The sequence below is a fragment of the Leucopleurus acutus genome, assembly GCF_964270905.1.
Source record: "Leucopleurus acutus genome assembly, chromosome: 5".
Classification (NCBI taxonomy): domain Eukaryota; kingdom Metazoa; phylum Chordata; class Mammalia; order Artiodactyla; family Delphinidae; genus Leucopleurus; species Leucopleurus acutus.
The window spans coordinates 137,901,061-137,921,132 of NC_139147.1; the positions used below are offsets into that span (position 1 = coordinate 137,901,061).

The following is a 20,072-nucleotide window of genomic DNA, read 5'->3' on the forward strand; positions in this document are numbered from 1 at the left end:
TCGATCCCTGGTCAGGGAACTAAGATCCCGCATGCCACGTGGTGCAGCCCCAAAAAAATATGTCCCTGCAGAGTGAAGCCCTGAGGTGTGTTCTTGGGCATCCCAGCCCTTCTCCCCTGCTTCCTTCCCAACTCTTTGGGAGACATTCCTACCCTCCTTCAGCTTTCCATCCTCGTGTATTGATTAGCTAACACTTTTACGGAAGGAAACCCATCTATTCTCAGGGTGACGTTATTACTCCAATCAGGTCTCTGGGTTCTTTTTTTTTTTTTTTCAATAGACTTTATTTTTTAGGGCAGTTTTAGGTTTCTAGAAAAATCGAGCAGAAATTATCTAGAGTTCCCGTATGCTCTATCACTTGCCCCCTCTTTTCCCCTGTTAGTAACATCTTGCATTAGTGCAGTATATTTGTTACAGTTGATGAGCCAATATTGATACATTCTTGTTAACCAAAGTCCATAGCTCACATGAGGGTTCACTCTCTGCGTTGCATAATCTATGGGTTTTGACAAATGTATAATAACACGTATCCACCGTTATGGTATCATACAAAATAGTTTCACGGCCCTAAAGATCCTCTGTGCTACACCTATTCATCCATCCCTTTTTCTCTCCAACCTTCTGGCAACCATCAGTCTTTCTACTTTGTCCATTGTTTTGCCTTTTCTAGAATGTCATTTAGTTGGAATAGTATATGTGCAGGCCTCTGGGTTCTTACTTCCTACCTAGAATTGTGAGATAAAGGATGACTTCCTAGTTAAAAGAATTTTAGGCATCAGGAAACAAGCAGGAGATTTTTCTTTCTTTTGGTGGCCCTGAAGCCCTATTTCATAGGCCCTTTAGAGTGACTGAGGGAAGAGAAAACACAGTCTGCGAATGTCTCTTCTCTAACCTTCTGTGGTGGATCCTGGGTTCCTTCTTTGGGACCAGCCAGGAGGCATCTTCCTCTGAGTTTCTCCCCTCCTCTCCCCCCACCTCAGTGGGAATGAATCATTGGAATGAATCTGTTACTAAGTTTGCAAGTTTGCAAGCCATCAACCCTGCATGTGAAGTCCCAGAAAGCATCACACGTCTGTTCACATCATTTCTAGCTCTGGATTTGAAAGCTCAGAGAAGCAATTGCTCCCTTGATCACAGCCTGCTTTCCACAATGACAGATCTAGACAGGCTGGCTGCTCTGACCAAGACTTGCCGTTACTCCTCGGCCCTCAGAAACCCAATGGCTATTCTGGCCTAGCCGGTTGCACCTGCTTTATAACAAACCTAGGAAGAAAATCACCTGGGCCATGAAGACCACGTTTACCAAGCGAAAAAACAAGATACAATGGGCTGACACGTGGCAACAGGACAGAACATTTTAAATCAGTGCTTGTTGTAGATAGTCTGAGATAGCAGCTCATAAGGATGGCAGAGTGGCCCTCCTCACACTTACTCTTTGGTTTTGGAGACCCACGACCACAAGGGTACTTACACAAGGAAGGGATTGAGCCACTTTGCTTTTACTCAATGAAGAATAGTGTTGAATATCTTAGGAAAACAGTTTTCTTTTTATACATAGGTCACAGTGAATATATGACGTGAGTGTAATGCTTCTTATTAGAGCAAATTCTACTTCAAGAATTGTACCAAATATCACAACCAAATTGAACATTATCCTCAAGAATCCTAATGGGGGGGGGGACGGGGTGGTCCTGATGACTTTTGTAATATAAACGCTCAAGCAAATAAACATTTCCACCGTTGTGTGTCGTTGGCCTTTCTTTCAACCCTTTTGAAATCACATGTTGTACCTCTTTTTTGGATCTGGTCTTGAAGAAGTCTCTTTCAAACAATCCTTTCTGGCCAAAGATGGTAGGATACAGCAATGAATAGGCATTTCCCTCTTCACCATAATTGGTTCTGTCACTGATACGGCGAATTCGGGGGGCGGGAATATCGGACCGAATGGTTGGAACACCGTAGGTGGGATAACCTAGGACATGGATGGGGGAGGAAAACAGACATTCTAAATACAGCCGCCACCAACCATGCGCCTACTGAGCACTGGAAATGTGGCTGGTCCAAACTGAGCTGTGCTCTGAGTGTAAAATACACAATTTCAAAGATGTAGTACCCAAAACAAGAATGTGAGACATTTAATTAATCATTTTATATTGATTCCTTGTTGAGATGATAGTACTTTGGAGATACATATTGTATATAAAATATATATATATACTATTAAAAAAATTGTTTTTTATTTTGTCTGTGCCACGCAGCATTCAGGAACTTAGTTCCCTGACCAGGGATTGAACCTGGGCCTCGGCAGTGAAAGCACCAAGCCCTAACCACTGGACTGCCAGGGAATTCCCAATGTACTATTAAAGTTAATTTCACCTGTTTCTTCTTCTTAATGTGGCTACTAAAATTTTTTAAATACAGATGACACCAGGACTTCCCTGGTGGCGCAGTGGTTAAGAATCCACCTGCCAATGCAGAGGACACAGGTTCGAGCCCTGGTCTCGGAAGATCCCGCATGCCGCGGAGCAACTAAGCCCGTGCGCCACAACTACTGAGCCTGCGCTCTAGAGCCCGCGAGGCACAACTTCTGAAGCCCGCACGCCTAGAGCCCATGCTCCGCAACAAGAGAAGCCACCGCAATGAGAAGCCCACGCACCCCAATGAAGAGTAGCCCCCGCTCGCTGCAACTAGAGAAGGGCTGCACGCAGCAAGGAAGCCCCAACGCAGCCAAAAATAAATAATAAATTAAAACAAAAAAAAATACATACAACACCAATTGTATTTCTATTGGGCAACACTATTCCAAAGCAAGTAGCAAGCTCTCATCACAACAGAATGTAAAGCATGTCTATGAAATCCAGTTGAGAAAAACATGTAAATCCTTAATCATGGCCTTAGTCCAAAAAAGGGATCTTGACCAATATAAAAGAGTCTTCTAAATTCATCATGCTTGATATTGAGATCTGGGCAGTTATGGGTTGAACTGTACCCTCCCCAGACTTTTATATTAAAGTCCTAACCCTTAGTACCTCAGGAGGTGACCTTATTTGGAAAGAGGGTCATTGCAGGAATAATTAATTAAGATGAGGTTATACAGGAGAAGGGTGGACCGTTAGTCCAATATGATTGGAGTCCTTAAAAAAGGGGACATTGGGACACAGATGCTCACACGGGAGAATATCAGATGAAGACGAAGGCAGAGATCAGGCTGGTGCAGCAGAAGCTGAGTAGCACCAAAGACTGCCGGCAAACCCCCAGAATCCAGGATAGGGCCTGGAGCAGATTTTCCCTCACGGCACTCAGAAGGAAGCCACCCTGCCAACACCTTGACCTCGGACTTGCAGCCATCATGAGATGATCAATTTCTGCTGTTTAGCATTCTGTTTGTGGTATTTGTTATGATAGCCCTAGCAGACTAACAGACGGGGAATAAAGATGTAAGGAACTGTTCTGTAAGAGCTCATCAAATATTTGAAGGCAAATCTGTTTGTAGCTAAGAATCACGTGGTTCAAAAGTCTCCTAGCACTTGGTGAAGTCTGAATTACGACGAGATCTAACCTTCCGGGTTCTGAGCTATGATGGTTTCAGTTTCATTGATACAGAGAGAGTCATTTTACTTGGGTCACCATGAACACTAGTTCAATTCAGCCTACATTTATCGAGCCTTCCTGGTTGCTTAGAATACAGAACTGAATGAAAGGTCCTGGGCTTTGAGAAAGTTAGAGTCTAATTGAGGCTGGGGGACAATGCAAGGACAGACAAAGGACACTCCCCTTCTGTGTTTGTTGATCCTTTTAACACTCAGCAAATAATGTGACATACTCACAAGTAGAAGGAACAGCTCCTACAACTGCACTGATCTCCGAAGAAGTGGTCTTGTAGTGATTAGAAACTTGATCGCTTGGCCTCAGAAGTGTCCGCAGAGTCTTTTCTGAGCTCCCTGGCTTTTTCAAGACAATATCTTCAGGCTTTATCAGGAGAGCTGGTTCAGATTCTTCTACATTAGCCTCAGCAGGGTTTGCACAATCTGGTTTTCCACCTTCAAGCAAAGACGGAAAGGGGGAAAAAAAAGTACAGGACAAAGTTACTACCTGGTGCTCACCCTGTAACAAGATGAGTTTTCCCATTTAGTCTCTTCTTGCTGGTGGAAACAGAGGCTGAGCTGGTGTAGACCCTCCACTGACACCAGTAGCCACTGTGGAAGCACAAGTTCAGTCCAAGGTCATACACCAGGAAATCTGAACAAGGTCTAATGTTTCTGCTCACCACTGCACTCATTTTATGCTAGAATAAAGCTTTAAATCTGAAACACCAAATGAAAACGGAGAACTTCTTTTTTCTTTCCTCTTTTTTAAAATTAGAGCCTATTTTCATATTTGACTTGAACTACAGGATTACCAGAGTTGTTCCTAAGACTGTGCCCTGGGGAGGGACAAGGGAAGAAATATTTGGAGCTGTAAATTCCACACATACCTGATCGCGGTAGGGAGGGAGCCCCCATGCACTGTGACATTTGGAGAGGCGACGAGAGCTCGCTGTGAGCGCAGGAACCGATTCTATAAATAACTCCCTTCCAATCAGTGTATAAGAGAAAACCCTGTAAGATTCTGTTCTCTTTTGCAGATTTGCTTTGCTGAGTCAGTTCTGAAGTTGAGGAGGAAATTCCTGACACAGCTTTTTCATGGAGCTGCTAAGTACACAGCTAGCACTAGGCGACGCTGTGGTCTCTCGAGCGCGGGAGGAACTCAAGGTGCTGGGGAAGGCCCAGCACCGGTTACACGGCGAAGAGTGCCCCAGTGCCCGATCGGGGTGGCAAACCAGAAAAGACAGACCCATCTAAAGTCTGCACCCCCCGACTCAGTCCCTGCCAATCGCTGCAGTGAAAGCGTCGGGCCCAGTGTTCCAGACCCTCTGGACCCAGTCCCTGCACCCCCGAGTGGGTGGGCGCAAAAGGCAGAAATCTGGACCAAGTACGAAAAATAGTTTCTCAGAAAACTGCTCGAAAACCCCTGCCTTAAATGAAGCTCCCCCTTTTCTCCAGCCGTCAACAGTAAGATGGAACTTGATATAAGAAAATTCCTGGCAATACATTCCCGAGTCCCTTCTGACTGACCCACCAGCCACTGTCTTAGAAGAAGAGGAAAACCTCAAGAACTCCGTTGAAAATGGCGCTCAAGTCAGGACCCCCCAACCAGGAACAATTAGAAGAACCACCTGGTTTGAAAGCAGGCTTTTGTTTCCCCCACTGCTTCATGAGTTGTTCCAAGAAGGAAAATACTCTGTCACCCTCTATTAATTTCTGAGAGAACTAGGGTAGAGTTGTTTTCTATAAAAAGCTTCATTAGGTAGAGAAGATCCTCCTGCTTTCCTAGTGGACAGCAGAGAAAAGCCATCCCAGAAACTGGTAAGGGCTCCCGTGGTCAATAAAGCCCCAAATGTGGTACTGGCTTTGCAGGAATAAAAATGAAAACAGGAGTATCTTCACGTTTTAGAGGAGAGATATTCCAAGAGGAGATAAGCATGTAGACAATCTTTCAAAAGTTAATCGTCTGTAAGAATCAAGACTTGAAAATTAAAGCAAATGAGGTATCATTATATAACAACTAAATCACAAGAATGTTTGAAATAACACTCAATGGTAGCAAGATTGGAGTAAAACCTTCTCACCAACGTGACTGATAAAATTGCAAATTGGTACAATCATTTAAAAAAGCAAAATGAAAGAGAGAGTTACTTCTGGGACAAAAATAACATTCATAAGAAATGAAATAGAAACAGAAAGCTTTCTGAGAGATGATAATCATTATAGCGTCACCCATATTACTTTAAAAATATCTGGAAATAACCTAAGTTTTAAAAAGTGAGGAAATGGCTTAGTAATTCATAATACCTCAGCTTAAGGGAACTGAAAATGAAGTTTACAGAAACCATAAAAGTATCTCTTCATTCCATAGAAATTTGAGAGCTAAGTTTTTTTTTTTTAGCCAAATAAAAATGGTACAGTCACCGTGATTTTAGCTATTTTAAAATATTTCCATACATGGACTTCCCTGGTGGCACAGTGGTTAAGAATACGCCTGCCAATGCAGGGGACACAAGTTCGAGCCCTGGTCTGGGAAGATCCCACATGCCGCAGAGCAACTAAGCCCGTGTGCCACAACTACTGAGCCTGCGCTCTAGAGCCCGTGAGCCACAACTACTGAGCCTGCGTGCCACAACTACTGAAGCCTGTGCGCCTAGAGTCTGTGCTCCACAACAAGAGAAGCCATCGCAATAAGAAGCCTGTGCACCGCTACGAAGAGTAGCCCTTGCTCACTGCAACTAGAGAAAGCCCACATGCAGCAACAAAGACCCAACACAGCCAAAAATAAAATTAATTAATTAATTTTAAAAACAAAGAACAAGCTTATAAGAAAAATTTCCATATGCACACACACATATGTATATATGTATATCTATATATGGTTAGTGATGCAGGAAGATAATGTGTAAACATAAAGATATTTGAATAAAAGTAAAGATTATGTTTTTCCTTTTCTTAAAAAATTTAACAGATCAAATTCTATTTTACAATTGACTTTTCCTGGGGGAGGGGAGCTAATTTCTCTGAGAAAATGGTTTTCAAACAGCTTTCTGAGGAACTCTCTTTCATATTTTGGGCTTCTGTGTAAATTGTTTTGCTCGTAACTGTTTTCTTTTGAATGAGTAATACACGGTTCTAAACTTAAAAGATACAAAAACATAGATTGAAAAGTGAGTCTCGCTGCCGCTTTGACCCTCAGCAACCAGTGTCCCCTCCCCGGAAATAATAAATGTTATCAAATTCTTTCCTAACCTTCCACAGATATTCTATGCATAAAAATAAAAACAAATATATGTATATGTGCATATCTTTAAATATATAATATTAAAGTTGACAAGAGTCAAACTCCTAAGAAAAAGAAAATACTAAAGTCCATTTAAGAATTTAGCAAGCCTTCGGAAATTAAATACCTTTAATAATGACCCTCTCTTCATACTCCTTAAGGGGGGTTTTATCTTTCCAGTTAAGAAAATTTGCAAATTCAAGGTAGTTAATCAGCCCGTCGTTATCCACATCACAGTATTCAAACAGCTGGTCCAGGAGCTTCTCATCTATGTGCACACCGGCCTGGTCACACGCTTCCCGAAGCTCAGCTTTATCTATGGCCCCATCTCCCTTCTGTTAGACACGAAGCAAAAAAAGATGACGTGAGCATTGTCTTCACGAGCAGAGTGGGCAACATCTGTTATTTCCTTTAAGAAAAAAAGAAAGAGCTCTATCACATAAATTCAAAGAATCGGTCCTATTTTTCACATAAGGAGAGTCAGATACTAAGCGAGATTGGTCCCCATCGTGTCTATCTGATATGTGCCTGGTAATTTCAACCCTGGTTGGAGTGGAGTGTGGCTCACAGCCTTTGTTCATTTTAATATCTTTCTCATTATTTTATTTTTATTTTATTTATTTATTTGTTTTGCGGTACACGGGCCTTTCGCTGTTTTGGCCTCTCCCGTCGCGGAGCACAGGCTCCGGACGCACAGGCTCAGTGGCCATGGCTCACGGGCCCAGCCGCTCCATGGCATGTGGGATCCTCCCGGACCGGGGCACAAAGCCGTGTCCCCTACATCGGCAGGTGGACTCTCAACCACTACGCCACCAGGGAAGCCCAATATCTTTCTCATTAAATCATGTTGTTTACACTTGGGTTGAGAAGGCCTAAGCATGATTCATGCTTGACATTTCATTTGACCAATGTTGTGTACTTTTGACAGCTTTCTGCAATTTTCAATGCTTTCAAAGTTGGTGTTCCAACTAGGCAGTCAGGGACTTCCCTGGTGGTCCAGTGGTTAGGACTCCACACTTTCACTCATGAGGGCCTGGGTTCAATCCCTGGTCAAGGAACTAAGATCCCACATGCCGCGCGGTGTGGGAAAAAATTGAAAAGTCAACTGGGCAGTGATTGTCCTACACTACATTGCCTGGTGAAAAGAAGAAATTAGGGAAGTGGCTGCAGGCCAAGCACAGAGAGTGGATTCAAAGGCAGCTGCCCCTGGATATTAACGCTCCCCGTGGACAACAGGATTCACTCAGATTCATCCTGGAAGCGGGAGGAGGGGAAGTTTCCACCCCTTTCAGACAACAGTTAAAGACAGAAGCACCTACGCTGAGCGTGAAAGGAGGGAAATTTAGAAAGACTCTGGGCAGAACCCGGCTGATTCACTCGCAGGGTGACGGGCCGGAGCACATAATGCTTGTTAAGGAAGAATGGCCAGAGCTGAGCGTCTTACCACTCAGCCCTACTGCAGCCCGTCAAGCCAAACTTAGATCCATCCGAGATGACAGGGAAAGGTCCCAGTGTTTTCAAAGTGGGTGCCAGCTGCTATAAGGGAGCTTTGGCCCTCTCAGAGAGATTTCCCCGAGATAGTTAAGCTCCCAAGGGAAAACATAAATGACTCAACAACAATCAGCTCCTAGGCCCAGGGTTGGATTCACAACGCTGGTGAAGGCAATCCCCTTGAGAACAAGAAACTGACCCAGTGAATTCTAGATAAATTCCTGCAGCCAGACCCATAGGCCCGGAGAATGTTCCTAACCCTCATGTTGAAAAAGAATGAGAATTTAAAATATATTATATGGGGCTTCCCTGGTGGCGCAGTGGTTGGGAGTCCGCCTGCCGATGCAGGGGACACGGGTTCGTGCCCCGATCCGGGAAGATCCCACATGCCGCGGAGCGGCTGGGCCCATGAGCCATGGCCGCTGAGCCTGCGTGTCTGGAGCCTGTGCTCCGCAACGGGAGAGGCCACAACAGTGAGAGGCCCGCGTACCGCAAAAAAAAAAAAAAAAAAGTAGACTGCTTTATGAAAGTCTCTGCTGCCAGCCCAAGTCAACCAAAACTACGAGCCCCACACCCCTAACTGAAAAGCAAAGGTGGGGTGGTGGGCTGTTGAATCGAGGGTCCCCAAATCTGAAAAAGATGGTGGCGGTAATGAAAGAAAATGCTTCTTATTCACTGGGTACGGAGCCACTCCTGCCTCTGCAGCCTTGACGTTTCCCTCCCCCCATACCCCAACCTCAACTGTTCTAAGCAGGACTAGGTATGGGACAAGAGCTCCTCGTCCCCAAGGGGGATCACAGGCCACAAGTATCTGTCCCAGTATGTTGTGGAACTTCAGGGGGGTGGAGACTGAAACCACTACGGCTTCATTGGCTATGGGTGCCAAAGTCGTCACCCTACTGAGTGTGCAGCAAGAAGAGACGTCAGGAATCAGCTGGTGGCGTTTGGGCAGGGTTTGTTCAAAGTGGAGAAGGAAAGTTAACAATCTATTATTTCTGTGGCTTCCACTGCTGGATGTGTCAATTGATATTGATGCTTTCCATCCCTGTCTTATGAATGTTCAGGCACTTATGATCAAGAGAAGCCACGTGGAGACAATGCTAGTACCTTTGGGGCCCCTCAACCCTCATGACCCCTTTGAGCTGCAAGTCTCTATGAATAATGATTTCACCACGTAGAGCCACTGGGCCTGGTTCACTAACCTGAAACCCAGTGGTCTTCACTGGTCTGCTGTGGCTTTCAACCTCAGTAAGAGCTAAGGACCAAAAAAGGGCATAGTCACTCTACTCAGTGGGCAGAACTCAAGGTTATTCTCACAGCTCCGGCCAATACTGCCATTGATGAATCTGTTATATTTTTACTGACTCTTGGACTGTTGCCAATGGCCTGCGTGCTTGGTTGCCACTTGGAAAAACTACAGACTGGGGACTTCCCTGGTAGTCCAGTGGTTAGGACTCCATGCTTCCAATGCAGGGGGCATGGGTTCGATCCCTGGTTGTGGAACTAAGACCCCACATGCCGCCCGGCATGGCCAAAAATACAGAAAATTAAAAATTTAAAAAATTTTTAAAAAGACCACTACAGATTGGAAGATTAAAGACACCTCTTTTTGAGACAGAAAACTATGGATCAACAGAGGAATGGGTAAAGAAGATGTGGTACATATATACAATGGAATAAAAATGAACAAAATAATGCCATTTGCAGCAACATGGATGGACCTAGAGATTGTCATACTGAGTGACATAAATCAGACACAGAAAGACAAATATCATACGATATCGCATATATGTGGATCTAAAAAAGAAGGGGGTACAAATGAACTTATTTACAAAACAGAAATAGCATCACGAATGTAGAAAACAAACTTATGGTTACCAGGCAATGGGGGGGAAGGATAAATTGGGAGATTGGGATTGACATATACACAGTACTATACATAAAATAGATAACTAATAAGAACCTGCTGTATAGCGCAGGGAACTCTACTCAGTACTCTGTAATGACCTACATGGGGCAAGAATCTAAAACAAAAAGTGTGGATATATGTATATGTATAACTGACTCACTTTGCTGTACAACTGAAACTAACATATTATAAATCAACTGTACTCCAATAAAAAAAAGAAAACTATGGAAACAAATCCCGGCTGCTGAGTGAACCATCCAGGTAATTCACATAGATGCCCAGGATAAGGGTCCATCCTCCGATGTGGATGACAGGAATCAAGCTTTGGATTGAGCCTGCACCACCCAGGTTGCACCATCGCTGCCTGGATCCATCCTTGTAGCAGACACGACAATACACGCACCATTAGACAAAGTGCCAAAACAGCAGTCGACGTTTCTGAGGCAGAGGCTACCACCACATGCCTAACTTGTGACTCCTGCCACAAGCTGACCCACTTGTCTCATGGTGAGGGAGGACACATCACACACAAGGCATTGCCCCATGCTCCTGGCATACTGACTACACGAACCTTTGTCTCCACTCAGAGCTATTGATGGTACATCTCTCTGTTGACACGTTTTCAAGTTATAGAATCGCTATTTCAGGCCAATGAGCCAGCTGCAGACACAAAAGTGTGGCCCGTGCAAGTCATCTGAGTCACGTGCTTTGCTTTCTGGACCACTTTAGGTCTGACAGTGGCGTGACTTATAGCACAAAGGCTACTCAACAATGAGCTATTAGTCAAGGTATTCACTGAACCTTTTCTGCCCCCAACCATCCACAGCAGTCTGGTATTACTGAGCTTTGGAACGGCCTTGCTCACACGTCTTAGTAAACCAGTTTTGTCAATGAATGCAACTGTCCCCCAAAAGGAATCATCCCATCTCAGCTACTTCCTGGATAATAGGCAGAATAAAAGGAGTTGGAATTATATATACCTATTTTGAAAATTTGAGACTCTGCTGTGACCATTCTTGGACATGATGAGTCTTTATTTCCCCCACCCTTTAGATTTTAAGTTCCCTGAGTTAAAAGCCTGCACGTTATCTGGGATAATGTTTGATGTGCTGTGAGTGTTCAACAAATAACAGAATTAATCCTCTAAGCCAAGAAGAGTCATTTAGGAAATCACAGTTTATTTGTTCTGTTTTGTTTTGCTTTTCAATTAAATTAAATCTGGGCATTCAACAGTATAAGATTCTAATCATCAAAAACAATCCTACAGCTGTACTAGGAAGACCCACATCTTATTACCCACTCAGGAAAAAAAAGCTCCTCAAGGGCACTGAGCACTACATTGTACATATTAAAAGTTAACTATTTACGGGCTTCCCTGGTGGCGCAGTGGTTGAGAGTCCGCCTGCCGATGCAGGGGACGCGGGTTCGTGCCCCGGTCCGGGAAGATCCCACATGCCATGGAGCGGCTGGGCCCGTGAGCCATGGCTGCTGAGCCTGCGCGTCCGGAGCCTGTGCTCCGCAACGGGAGAGACCACAACAGTGAGAGGCCCGCGTACCGCAAAAAAAGAAAAAAAAAAAAAGTTAACTATTTAAAAGGTATATCAGCATTAAATAATTCTCGGTAATTTCCTCCTGCTTAATTTAATGTTATCATAAGGAATGTGCCTGGTGGTTCACTGAGATCATCAACAGCTATTAAGATGATCACCTTGATTATGATTACATTTAACATGAGGAATTTTTAGAAAGAGGAGCACTATGCACCCTGCTAGTTTTCCTTATTCACGTTACTACCATGTAAATTTCCCCAATATCATCTTTGTAGATACTTGGAGTTGAGTAAGGTTTAAAATATACTTGTTGGGCTTCCCTGGTGGCGCAGTGGTTGAGAGTCCGCCTGCCTATGCAGGGGACGCGGGTTCGTGCCCCAGTCCGGGAAGATACCACGTGCCGCGGAGCGGCTGGGCCCGTGAGCCAGGGCCGCTGAGCCTGCGCGTCCGGAGCCTGTGCTCCGCAACGGGAGAGGCCACAATAGTGAGAGGCCCGCATACCGCAAAAAAAATAAATAAATAAATTTTATATATATATATATATATATATATATATAAAACTTGTTTTTGCTTAAGTAATTTAATTCTGAAGAATAATTTTTAAATTACCTGTAAATAGCAATCGGTCTCTACTAAAAACCAGAGAAACAGTTGAATACTTACATTTTCTTTAAACACAGCTTTGTGAGAAATGTCGTTGATGACTGATTGGTGTTTGTCCTGACATAATTAGTACAAACCTAACTGAGGTATTTAACCCACTTTTTATTCACCAGTACATCACAGGTACATAGGCCCCTAATCTAAAATCAGATAAAACTCATGGGCTTAAAATGAATGAGCCAATGAGTGATCAAGATTTTTTCATAAGATAAAAATTGTGAGGTGTCACTTTTCTAAAACTGTACTCAACATTGGAATGGAGATAAGACTATTATCTTTTTTTCCTTTTGAGATGAACTGAAATTATTCTGCTCTTTCTTTTCTTCTCCTATCAAGATTATGATGCACTACCTCATCACGGGTTTATTATTGAGCTTTTATTTGTTTATGTTAGACTCATTCTAAAACGGTTTGAGGCCGCCTAGAAAAAGAAGTACAATGAGAGCCAAAAAAAGTGAGGAAATCAGGGCAAAGAGAAAATAAAGTTGGACGAAAATAAGATGAAACCTGAAATAAAAAGAGTGCACAAAATGTATGCTATAAGATCACCTTCACAAACTAGATGTGTTTCTCTGTATTGGCTCTGAGCTTCCTGGCAGCCAAGTCAAAAAGGTATGCACTATTGGTCCAAATTCATGCTGTACGTGACGCAAAAACAAACCAGATACCTAGACAGAGCACAGTTATGTGTTTTAGAAAGACTGGGTTTCCTTATAAAGAGGATGCGTGTGACAAAAATAAATAACAGCCGCGTGGGCATACTAATAAAAAATGTGCCACGTTTCACAAACTGTTTGTGTAGTAGCGTTCCTTAGTGCAAGCCTAAGGCGCTGTGCAGCTTGGTAAATCCTGTAATGGCCTAAAATGATGTCCGGTAATTATGCAGCCCTGGGTTGATCTGACTTGATCAAAGAATAAAATGTAGAGGAGCTTGAAAATTGAGTGATCTTACTCTCAAAACTGAAACCACACCTGGTGCCCAGGGGAGAGCGTTCTAAGCTTGACTTGGACCAGACTGACAGTGCCGTGTGTACACATTCAGAGTGAGGCAGAGACTGTCCATCCCCCAGGCTCCCAGCACACTCTAGTTTAATGATCTGCAACAGTGGTTCTCAAACCTCAGCCTGCATCAGAATCACTGAAAAGCTTGTTAAAACACAATTGCTAGACCCCAACCCCAAGTTCCTAATTCAGGAGGTCTGGGGTGGGCCTTAGGACGTGCATCTCTAGCATGTTCCCAAGTGACACTGACGATGGTGAAAGAACCACATTTTGACAACGCAGGTCTACTCCAGCAAACATTTTCTGTCAAGGGCTCAAAAGTAGATACCATAGGTTTTGCAAGCCATTCAGTCTCTCTGCATGTGTAGTTGCAAAAGCAGCCGTGGACAATACTTAAAACAAATGGGCATGCATATGATCCAGCAATCCCACTCCTGAGCATATATCCAAAGAAAACTCTAATTCAAAGAGATACATGCACCCCAATTTTTTTAAATATAGGCATGTAAAACTATTTACAAAAACAGGTGGTGGACCGGACTTGATCCTGATCTACACCAGCCTGCTGGGACCTGTAAGCCCATGCGTAGACCAAAAAAGCTTCACTTTACTACTGGCCTTGTCATAGTGTCTGAAGGCTGACAACAAAGTGTCAAAGTTTTGGTAGTTAACTTTCTTTAAGTGATGTCGCACTGCTGCAACCAGGGCTCTCTGTCTGTCCTTGCCTCGGAGATATTCTCCCGGAAGTCTTCTGTGGATGAGATCACCAGCTCCTATTGAAGAGAGGGGGGAAAAAAATCTTTTATCTGAATTTAAAGTCTGTCACAATTATTCCCACACTAACTAAAACAGAGAGAGATCTAGCAACTTCTGTGAATGAAAACACCTAACTCCAATACTATTATGCATCATGACAGAAAATTCTTTTGTATAAAAAAAAAAGTACAAAGTAATTGATAAAAATGAATACTTCTGCTGTATGCGACTTCTTTGCTCAATGAAAAAAATCTGAAACAATGAATTTTATGGGGGAATCATGAGCCCACTCAGCTGTCAAATCCTTTCCTAAGACAAAAAAGTCCTTGCCTGACACCCTCTTAGCAGACATTTGTCTACAAGGCTGAGGATCTGAAAGCTGGGGCTGATTCCACGTGGGGGTCACTCTGTGTGCCTCAGGGTTGACCAAACATCTGGGAAACCTTGTAAAAACTGGACACAAGTTCCCTACTCCTTCCTAATGTGAGTTCCCGGTCTGCCTTCAGTCTGCACACCAAGTCCCCATTTCTCTCCTGCTTCCCCTACACTATTACCAGGACAGGAGACCTCCATTCACAGTCCATTAAGTGAGTCCTGACCCACAACCCCGAGTAATAACCCCTCCAATCCACCTGCTGCCACTGCCACCCCCAGCCCTTGCTTCCACTTTTCTTTCATGACTTAAAGGAACTTTCCTGAATTATGACACAAAGAAAGTACAAATACACTACCTCTAAACCCCATTGCTTGGATGTTAATGGTGACACAGATCAGACCAGAGTTGACCATGTTGCTTCAGATGTGACGGCTTGGTGGATGTCACCAGAAGAAACCTTCTGCCTCTGTTCTTTTTCCCCTGGCCTATACCCCTCCCTTCCTGCTTTCTTGCGACAGGGTCATGCTGGCAGTTGGCTGTGATATCCTGGGTAAGTTAATTTAAATTTCAACATTGACGGATGCAACTACAGAGGATCATACTAAGCGAAGTATGTCAGAAGGAGAAAGACAAATCCCACATGATATCACTTATATGTGGAATTTAAAATATGACACAAATGAACCTATCTATGAAACAGAATCACAAACATAGAGAACAGACTGGTGGTTGACAAGGGGGTAAGGGGTTGGGGGAGGGAAGGATTGGGAGTTTGGGGTTAGCAGATGCAAACTATTATATATAGAATGGATAAACAACGAAGTCCTACTATATAGCACAGGGCAGTATATTCAACAGCCTATGATAAACCATAAAGGAGAACAATTTTTTTAATGTATATGTATATGTATGTAAAACTTTGCTGTACTGCAGAAATTAACACAACATTGTAAATCAACTATACTTCAATTTTTAAAAATTGAAAAAAAATAAATTGCAACATTGGTTGCAGTTCAAGGCAACTAATATTCACACCTACTTTGTACAAGGCCCTATATTATTAGGCTCTGTCAAGGGTCTTTTTTAATAGGTACTCGTAGCACCTCTAAGTTTATTATAAAATCAGGAGTTAATCCTGCATATTCTGACAAAAGCCTTCTTTCTAAGGGTAGACCCTAAGTATGGGTGAAAAGCCCACAACCAGTGCTGGTTCCAGGAACTGGCCAAGTGCCTCAGAACAAGATCATCTGAAACGGGGTCAGCTATTATCAGACCATCCTAACGTAGGCAAAACCCAAGTAAGGCTCTGCGAGAGGAAATCAAAGTGATTAGGGGTGATTTTTGACACATAAGTGTGGCTTCCTTTCCTCTTCCACATTTCTTCCCCTGATGTCAACCCTCTGGGGGGCTTCTCTGTATAAGGACCTCCCCCCACCCCGGCTCTTCCACAAGATGGCTCTTGGTTGAGTTTTTTTTTATCTTCAGAGGCCTTCACTCTCCATTAACATCCCAAAATAACCATTTGAATGGTTGTATCTCCAACTCTACCTGGTTTTCCCACCACAACCCTACCAGGTATGACTGCCTAGTGGATGAGAGGTACGCTGATACCCTCTTCTGGCCTGGCCCTGAGAGAATATTTATGAAGCTCATGTCAAATCACTGACAACTACTCAAGAGCCACCTCTGAAGAGCTGAAATCAGGAGTACAAGCTGTGGCCCTAAGAGAGAGACCCATGACCTTGCTACCACGCCAGGGACATCAGAAAAGCCACACCTGCTCCTCAGTTGCACCCTGCCTGCTACCAATTCTCATGATGCACTACTGCCTATGATTCTCCTCCACATTGCATCTGCCCTGGTGCATTCTGGGAGCCGGATTCTCCTCCACATCGCCTCTGCCCTGGTGCATTCTGGGAGCCAGATTCTCCTCCACATCGCCTCTGCCCCGGTGCATTCTGGGAGCTGGACACAGCCCTTGCACTTTTCCTGGAAGCATCGTAACATAACCAACAACCCCAGGCCTGAGGGATGAGGCATTCTTTGTGCAGTTGCCTTTCTTTCCCTAAGTAAGGGTAAGGGAGCAATCCAGGCCCAGTAAAGAAACCAATATGTTCTCGGAAGCAGGCAGGCCCTGAAGCTTTCCACAGAATAGATGCTGCTAGTTAACCCCAATAGTAGTCACAAAAGGCCACTGGGGATAATCTGTGTCCGTCCATGAGCTCCAGGAAAAGTCTAGAGAGGGCTGACAGTCCCCTTACACAGTTACGCTGTACGGTGCCAAGGCCAATACTGACACATTTTTTAAACTATTAATGTCAGTGTCCTTCCTTTTCACTTTATAGCTCTATCTTATCATTCAACTTTTAAGGGTAATGTAGCTCAACTATTAGGAAATTTGTCAGTGTTGCCTAATTGTCAACATGATAAACTATGTGTTAGATACATTGATTCATGCTATAGATTCATGCTATAGATACTATAGATAGATATAGTACTGTGCGCTAGACCCCAAGAATCCAACAGACAGCAAGATGGGGCGCCAACCAGCATGAACCTGCCCTCAAGGAGGCAGCTGACCATGGTTATCTACTTGTATTTCAGGCTAACTGATGGATTTCCTAAATCATCCCTTACCCACTTCTAGAGGTATGAAGAGCCTCTAAGATGGGCAGGCATCCATTACACATGTAACAGTGGATCTAAAAACAGAACCAAAATATAATCCCCTAATGTGGTGATTCATGGTGCTCTGAAACACCATGTTGCAGAAGCTCAGTAAATATTTATTTTATTTTTCAGTGAGTGGACTCTAACACATTTTTAGTAGCAGTTCTTAAAGTTTAGTGTACATGAGAATATATGAGCATGGGTCCCAGGAACCTGCATATTTAATAAATTCTCTGGGTGATTTTAATGCAGGTACACTGCAGACTGTATTTTGAAAACCAGTAAAATACAGCCCAATCCTGATAAGTTTTGGCAGAGTTTTCCCTTTGGAAGTCTGCTGTTTAGATCCCTTAGCACTAAAGACAAAAATCCTGGGAATTTTCTTCTGCCACTTTATAGGTTGATTAATTGATTGGCTGGTGGGAAGAGTGGTTCTTAAGTATGTGGTTGTAGAGTACAGTGCTTTCTGGAACTTGAATGTCCCTACAGTTCATCTGGGAATGTTGCAGTTTCTGATTCAGTAGGTCTGGGGTGGAGCCTGAGATTCTGCATTTCTAAGAACCTTGCAGGGGCCACCAACACTGCCCATCTGCAACCACATTTTGAGTAACAAGGGTCTAGTACAATATTGGAATTCATTAAAAAGCTGCCTCACTTCACTTTGGCTTGTTTAATACAGGCCTTATTTATTTTCTAAATAAAATTCTGAGCCTTAAATACACTTAAGGAATTCATTACAAGGGCTTTAAACTGTTCCTATTTCAAATATAATATGAAAATTTTGTTTCTTTCTTGTGCTACAAATTGTTCTCTTTAATGTTAATGTAATATTTTAAGCCATTAAAATTAGAAGCTTTGAGAGAAGGAGATGGTGAACTTAACTGCATGATTTGGGGGGTGGGGGGGATTTTGTTGTTTGTTTTTTAAGAAGAAAGTTTGTATATTTACCATAATCATCAGGACGGAGACAAGCCCCAAATGTGTGGTCTGGGGGAACATTCATTGTTTCTGCAATGCTATCAAAGAAAACAAATCTTTTAGTGAAAATTCCCACCACATGGCATCCCTGGAATTTAAAATATGTTTGCCTTTTTTTTTTTATCGCCTATATTTTCTCCTATAACCAAACTATGAGAATCAAACAGAAGTTCTCCAACAGATCTTTTTCCTAATCTCCCACTCGCATTAGCAATGGCTGAATGCTTTCACTGGCTTCCAGTGAAAAAGTCCAGACTGAAGAAGAAAAAACAGAACATACTCAAAGCAGAATTATGGAAGTACATACATATACATGGGGGGGCGGGGACAAGGAAGAGAGAGGAAAATATAATGCAATAAGTTAAATTTCTGAGATCTCAGAAATAAAGCTTTACACAAAATTCTTCCACCCTGTTCTCCAAAGGCCCCGTCCATTTTGGAGACTCAGTACTTTCCTGGAACCCCAAGCGCTATAGAGGCTAATAAGAGTTCCCTGATTAACACAAAAGGATGATTCTTATTTAATTGATAGAACCTAATAGAACACAAACCAAAATTTACCACAAGAGTAGTTTGTAAATTTGATCCAAAAACATTTTCAATTCTAAGTTAATCATGAACTTACGGATCTAAAGTTCTTCCAAGTTTATGTTGAAATTTTTCTTTGAAATCATCAACTCTCTTGGATACAACCTTAGCTCCTCTTTTCCTATAAAATTAGAAAATTGTCAGGTATCTGTATTACCTAAAGTATTCTTGGCTACCAAATATACATATGGTGAGGAATACCATAGTATCATTTGGGCCATCACAAAATAAATCCAGTTTCAAAAGAAATTATATGCTAAAAAGAAAGCTTTATGTGTTCATTCTTCTATCATGTATATTCTATTATAAAGATAAGTTTATAATAGAATATAAAATTTTGATTAAAGAATAAGACAAGCAAACAAAATTTTTTTCAGTAAACAAAAAGAGTTAATATCATTCTTATGAGTGTAACTCCTAAAACTGCTAACGGAAAAGTAAGCATAAAAGAAATAAATAACCAAAGGATATAAACAAATAACTCAAATCTAGTAAGCAAATATATGGAAAAATTATAATACTCTCCAGTAATAAAAGAAATATAAGATAAAAGAACAACAAAGTACCACTTTTAAATAGTACGTAAGTAAATATATATATATATAGAGAGAGAGAGACAAGAGACAGAGAAAGAGAATATCTAACATTGGCAAAAAGTATGGTAAAACACTTGTAGATTGCGAGTGCAAATTGCTATAATCCTTTTGGAAATAATTTGGTAACATGATTCAAAAAGCATAAAAATGTTCATCCTCTTTTATCTACATCTGAAAACCAATCATAAGGAGATAATCCACATAATTAAGTGTGAAAAGAAGTTACATTTATAAAAATGCTTGTAGCCTCACTGTCTACGATGGGGAAAAAAAAAAAAGAATCTAAATGTTCAATCCTGGAGGGTGATTATGTCGTATTAACAAGAACACACTTTGTGTGCATTCAAAATGTTGGTTATTTAGAATACACAGCAATATAAAATTATTTTATGTTAAGTGAAAAACCAGGATATAAAATGTTATTGCACTCTGATTAAAGCTATGCAAAAATCAACACAGGAAGCCACACTAGAAAGAAATAGATTAAAAAGATAATAAAGGTTGAATTAAGGTGACAGGATTATGGGTGATTTTATTTTGCCAATTTTCTGTAACATAATTTCATTACTTCTATCACTGTGATTAAATGACTAAGAATTTCTTTTGAAAACTGCAAAATTACAACA

The 20,072-nt window shown here is 42.2% G+C and overlaps 1 protein-coding gene across 1 annotated transcript in view; it reads right to left on the reverse strand.

The window, feature by feature from the left end:
- EFHB (EF-hand domain family member B) overlaps positions 1-20,072 on the reverse strand; it is a gene marked incomplete at both ends in the record, with an annotated part of 49,246 nt that overhangs the window by 1,415 nt on the left and 27,759 nt on the right. Inside the window, 6 exon segments of the mRNA XM_082840177.1 lie at positions 1,791-1,972; positions 3,828-4,040; positions 6,995-7,202; positions 14,089-14,255; positions 18,233-18,300; positions 18,888-18,971. Coding sequence (XP_082696303.1) covers positions 1,791-1,972; positions 3,828-4,040; positions 6,995-7,202; positions 14,089-14,255; positions 18,233-18,300; positions 18,888-18,971 — 922 coding nt within the window.